Source organism: Ixodes scapularis, unplaced genomic scaffold (genome assembly GCF_016920785.2).
Source record: "Ixodes scapularis isolate PalLabHiFi unplaced genomic scaffold, ASM1692078v2 PGA_scaffold5__190_contigs__length_132052651, whole genome shotgun sequence".
NCBI lineage: Eukaryota > Metazoa > Arthropoda > Arachnida > Ixodida > Ixodidae > Ixodes > Ixodes scapularis.
The window spans coordinates 31,047,757-31,053,756 of NW_024609880.1; the positions used below are offsets into that span (position 1 = coordinate 31,047,757).

General features: G+C 44.5%; 1 protein-coding gene across 1 annotated transcript in view; it reads right to left on the reverse strand.

The window, feature by feature from the left end:
• Positions 1 to 5,017, reverse strand: part of LOC8051768 (rho guanine nucleotide exchange factor 7) — a 39,862-nt gene extending 34,845 nt beyond the window's left edge. The window contains exons 1-3 of the mRNA XM_029977305.3: positions 4,814 to 5,017; positions 4,256 to 4,381; positions 787 to 910 (exon numbers count right to left, since the gene is read on the reverse strand). Of these exons, the coding sequence (XP_029833165.2) occupies positions 787 to 910; positions 4,256 to 4,324 (193 nt within the window). The 5' untranslated portion in view covers positions 4,325 to 4,381; positions 4,814 to 5,017. The remainder of the gene's footprint in view (positions 1 to 786; positions 911 to 4,255; positions 4,382 to 4,813) is intronic.
• Positions 5,018 to 6,000: the final 983 nt, after the last annotated feature.

A 6,000-nucleotide genomic window follows, 5' to 3' on the forward strand; every position in this document is an offset into this window, starting at 1 on the left:
ACAGCCGCTGAAAAGTTCATTTTGTCGGCACATGTGGGGGCCACCACTCAGATGCGGCAAAGGGCAGCAGAAGTTTGATTGGTCCTTGACAGCATCACTCTCTGCCAAAAGTTTATACCTAACTTGTTCACAGAAATTTGTACCTTTTGTTCATTTTGTCGGCACATGTGGGGGCCACCACTCAGATGCGGCAAAGGGCAGCAGAAGTTTGATTGGTCCTTGACAGCATCACTCCCTGCCAGAGGTTTGTACCTAACTTGTTCACAGAAACAAGCTGTCCACTACGCATGAACTGTAGCGTTCCAAACACGAAGGAGGGCTAGGGTTACAGTTCTGCAGCGTCATGGATTCTTTTATAGGTGTATATAACATCTGCTTTTATGGATGTGTATCACCTGTAATGCTAAAAAGTTAGTGTTATAGTTCTAAGGCATCATGGACTTTTTATAGATGTATATGACATCTGCTTTTATGGATGTATGTAACACCTGCAATGCTAAGAAGTTAGCGTGATAGTTCTCTAGCATCATGGACCCTTTATAGATGTATATAACACCTGCTTTTATAAATGTATGTAACACCTGCAATGCTAAGATGTTAGGGTGATAGTTTGAAGGCATTATGGACCATATATAGATGTATACGACATCTGCACTGCTAAGTTAGGGCGACAGTTTTGCAGCATCACAGACTCTTTGTGGACGTATATGACATCTGCAATGCGAAGATGCACTGGTTCCGCCTCTGGGCATGTGACTGCCCTTGGGTTGCCCGGGGCACTCTCACCGGGCCTGTGTTCCTTGACGTAGTTGCTGGGAAACCAGCCTGTGTTGCCATCCAGGGTGCCCTCCCACCAGCCCCCTTCCAAGGCCTGGGTAACTGTCAGGATGTCCCCCTTCTTGAAGCAGAGCTGTGCGTGCAACCACCCCAAGTGACTTGGAGATGTTCGCCACTCAGCCACTCCACCACACACACAGCCTCTGGCTTCTTAGGAAGCCTTATTGCTCTCAACTAAACATATGCACTGTGATCAAATAATTATCGCTAGAATCAAAACTCTTTTTTTTACAAACAAATTTTTGAGAGATTGTTGCAAGCCGTGAGTGAACCATGCGTGAAAGGTGTGAACCAACATGTGACTGAAGATTAAGTGAGATGAAATTAACTAGTGAAATGGAACTGACTGAAGTTGCATAGTTTGATGACATCTCCATTGTGCCAAACATTATACAATTCACCCGGTCAACTCAAGGCGAAACAGCTCGAAAAACGAAGACTACAAACTACATTCACCCCTGCAAGAGCCTTGGTATCAATTGTGACCAGAACAGAAGCTTGGCATATTATGCCGCTGCAATCGGCGAAATTTCTATTTTCGGCCATCTCAGTGCTTTTTGGATCAAAAGAAAACCCGTGGGGCCAGTTCAATGTCACAGCTTGACAGCAATGGCAAACACCTGTGAGTTACTCCTGCGGCACTTAAATTCAAATAACATTATCGAAAACACTTCTTTACAAGAACAGCATTAAATTTTTTGTTGCTTGTTCCAGCACTCAAGTTAGCAACATATCTATTAGATTCCGTCTGTGATTTTGAGCAACTCATGCAGGCCCAGATTATTTTAATGTGGATATGGCCCCATTTAATTTTCAAAGTGGACCTCTCGCTATTTCAATTTTCAAGGAAGCTGGGATGGGGATGGGGATAGGGAAAGAGAATAAGCGGGCTTTAATAGTCATCAAGATGTCAGTAGTCGTGGCAATCTTCTGGAGCTGACAGTGAACAATCCTGCAACGTTTAATTTCAATCGTCAGCATAGACCAGCTCATTCTAACAGGTAGTAAGCAAGGCTGACTTGTGGTGCTTGGTCAGTGGTCTGCAGGTCATAGTAGTATAGAGTCTGTATGGAAAGTATTTGACTAGAACAGTGGTTCTCGAATGGGGGTCCGTGGACCATTTGGGGCCCACGAAAGCATTCTAGGGGTCCGCGAAGCCCTGCCTCATCAGTCGACCCGGCCATAAAAGTTGTCTTTTTTCAGGTCGAGAAAAAATGTTTTAGTTTTTGGGCGAGTTCTGTCGTGTGTGTCAAAAAATAAAGGTCTTTTTTTTTACAGTTTGATTAGCAGAGAGCCAATGGTCCTGGGAAAATTCCACCATAATTATCTTTCAAATCTCGAACCGTTGTCAAAAGGGGTCTTGCCGCTTGTCTCTTCAAGGTTGAATCAGGGTAACAGGTCGTTCGTTGTTCATTCGGGTCACGACAAAAGCCACTCTTTTGGATTGTGATTTAGAGATGGGAAAGGGTATGCTTTAGTAACAGTGAAAGCTATGGACCATAGGGATTGTATAAAATTGGGAAGAGGGACAGTTCAAACTCTCCGTTACCTCCTTAAAGGCCGAAGTACACTTCGCGCTTTCCACTCTTGCTCGCCTCCTCCTTTCCTATATCATCTCCAGTTTTTACCTCGCTCCAACTTGGCTCCCCTCGCAGCTTAGGAGAGGAGGAACGCTAAAAGGATTATCTTCCTTGCAGAAAACCGAGGTTGTACGTCGGCCTTTAACCACTACACCTCGCGCGGCCACGGGCCAGATTGATGGAATAGGATGGGATGACTACGAGTATCCTAGCAACTACCTCCGGGAGTTCGTTGATTTTAGGGTATCGGCGTTTATCGAAGTGCCACTTGTGTGTGACTTTTGTCGTGGGAAATTAGTATTGCCAATGGCAATGGCACCAATGCCAAATTCAACTGAAGATATTTTAATTAATACAAGTGTGTTTTCTTTTTTTATCTGGCATACATTTACATTAGGTTATTATTTATTTATTTATTTACAATAGGAAACACAGCAAAATTAAACTCCCAATTTCGGAGAATCGGGAATAAAAAAAATTTAAACTCCGATAAACTCTGAATTTTCGGCAAAAAATAAACTCCAAAAAACATCCTCCGAATTTGACGAAAAATAAGCTCCGAAAACACGGAGCCCTAGTTATATCCATTTATTAAATCATCATTATATTTAACCTATACCATTCCCCTCCCCTCGAAACGAACAGGGTACTCCATCATCTCCGTCGATCCACAAGGGGTCGGCGAAACATTGATGGTTTAGAACCACTGGGCTAGAGTAAGCTCAGGCTCATTCAAGCTTGTATTCCATGCAAGCTTTAAAAAGTGAGGCGATTTCTTACATTTTTTTGCAAGACTCGTTTATCTAGAATGGGCGCTTTTCTTCTGCACTCATTCACAGGCTCCATAGGTCTTCCAACCTCTCATTAATTTTTATTTTTAATGTCACCCACAATTCGAGACTGACAAAGGTATTTGCTAAAACTTTCACATCTGATCGTCGTTACCGAGTTTCCTGCAGGCATTGTTTCACCCTTCCGCGATTATGAACAGCAACTTCGGCAGTTCTTTGTCAAAGTCTAGCAGTCCTCGGTCAAATGAAATTCCTAGCTAACCACATTCATTAGCATTTTGCAAGCTGGTATGTTTGTTGCGCAAAAATAGGCCCTGACATCTCCGGAGGTGCTAACGCAGCCTATGATACCACAATTCTCCAAACCTGAACATAGGCCACTCAGTCAAACCACATTGTTCGAAGAGGGCCATGGAGATCATCTGACATGTCTCACAGCCAACTTGCCATGTCACACCAAAAGGAATAGAACTTAGCATCTAGAAGTGGGACCATACAAAATCGGCAGCGTTGTATTCTCTTCGGGTCCTGTCTAGAAGCTGCGTTTCCTTTTACTTGAGGTTGTGGCGTTCCCACATAACCGCTTACGACGAGTAAACACACCGGCATGCTGGCACAATCTATCGGCTAACACTGAAACACTTCTGATTTGTGTAACTAGGCTGATGGTTTTGCAGTATTTGCGAAATCAAATCTATGCATCACCTACGAGAAATAGTCGCTTATAACACTGTCAGAATCATTTCAAGCACACAATGAAAGAATGAAGCGTAATGAATTATGAAAGTATACACACTGTTCGGAATGGTTCCAGGGCTACCTGATAGGTGGCACCAGTGTGCCAGTAGCTATGGGTGGCACAAGCCACCGCCCAATTTCAAGGGTTCAGCCGTATTCATCCATTCGTCGTTAAGCGGTTACATGGGAACACTCAAATGCAAATATGTGAACCAGTCCGAAGTCCCACCTGTCTGAATGCCGAGCAGCTAAACAAAAACTGTTACGTCCTCCTGCCAGCGAACCAGCTGACCGAAGGGGTTCACTTACCTCGTCATTATTTTTGCCCTTGAAATTGTGGATCGCTCGAACAAGCCTCGGTGCCAGCTCGGACGCCATGTCAACTTGTCAGAATCATAGTTCGCTCGATGTTCTCCTGGCTGCCGAAGCGGGTCACTTCAAAAACAAGGGGCATAAACAAACTCGTCAATACCAGACACACGGGTTCTCACGGTGACTTCGCTCGTGTGAAAGAAACTACACCTTTAGAGAGCAAACGTCGGCGTTTAAATTGTGTTGCACGCTTTAATTAAAGTGCAGCTATTGCGTGAGGAAAGATAAATCAGTAAATTATGATGAGGATCCGCGATACGCCACGTAGAACTAATGTGTTCCGAGCCGGCTGTGTCGGTGGCATACTGCGGTAAAGAGTAACTGCCGACCTCAGTCCGTTCAACGGTCTTCACATGGTTGATCTGTTTGCACGTAGCTTACACCCTCAGTCATTCGTAATATGCAACTGGTTAGGAAGTGGCACTCGGTATTACGCGAGCATCTGACCGACGTGACATTGAGTTTGGCATTCGTGCGTCTTGTAATAAGCATTACCTTCGCGCGGAAGTGTGCAGGGTAGGCCGCGGACACCAGTTGGGTCGGTCTGCGTTTCAAGATAGCACTAGAATTCGCGAAACAACAACAACGGCTCGGTTACGGCACTACACAAAACACACCCGAGCTCACAACACCACAACAGCACACGAAACAGCAGAGGCAGAGAAGCAAACGGTGATCGAGTTGGTGATGTTTGATGATGGTGATAGTGCACCTGACCGGATGGACAAACAAATAGTGGTTAGTAGGTAGGCGGTCGCTTGCGCCATCTTTCCTCTTAATGGGAAAGGTTATTGCGGGTCGTGAAAGTAAAAAAAAACTTGGATACAAAAAAAAAACAATGGAGTAGCAAACAATTATTGATCATTAGCACATACCGCCAGCATAATGCAGAAATGCCTGCTTTAATTTCTTTTGAATTTCTTTAGCACTGACAAATGGGTGGGTAAATAAATAACTAAAACGTTTTATTTGAGCGGTAGCTAGCGCCATCTAGAACGTTTTTACGTGACCACAAAACAATTATTTTGCAAAAAAAAAAAAAAAAAAAAAAGTCCTTTTGGAGCGTTGCGGAGGCTGGGTGGCAGCGGTACTGACGACGCGTTTTCTGCTCGTTCATCGCCATTCGCCAATGTTTGTTTGTTTTAAACCTTGTGCAAACGGTGAAAATTGCCTTTGAGAACACCTGAACATTTTTACAAAAGTGCAGCACCGCAGGAAAAAGGTGCAACTTGTCAAACGCCAATCTCGCCGGTCGCGGCGTGATCAATAGACCCCTTTCGGAATTTTGGCAACACTAAAAAAAATTTAGCCGGAATAGTAAAACATCTAGCAACATTGGGTGATCGCCGCCATTACGCAGGGTTCGACTCGTCCGACCGGTCGGCGTGTAGCGTAGCCGCCGTAGCGTTTTGAGCTATGGCTTGTGCGGGTGTTTTACCGATCACCTGTTGGTCTAATGATCTATCGGTACTGCCACATATAAGTGACAGAGAGGTGGAGCAGCTCTACAGGAGCCGGTCAGGCACAAACCGGTGCATAAAAAGAAGCTGCAGCTTCTTCGTCGAAGCATACGCGGTCCCCGCATCGACCAGGGCTAACTGCTCACGGAACAGGCAAGTTCTTTCTTGTTTTGTGGTGATTTTTTAGTAACATTTTATAATTTTAATACATTTAATCATAGT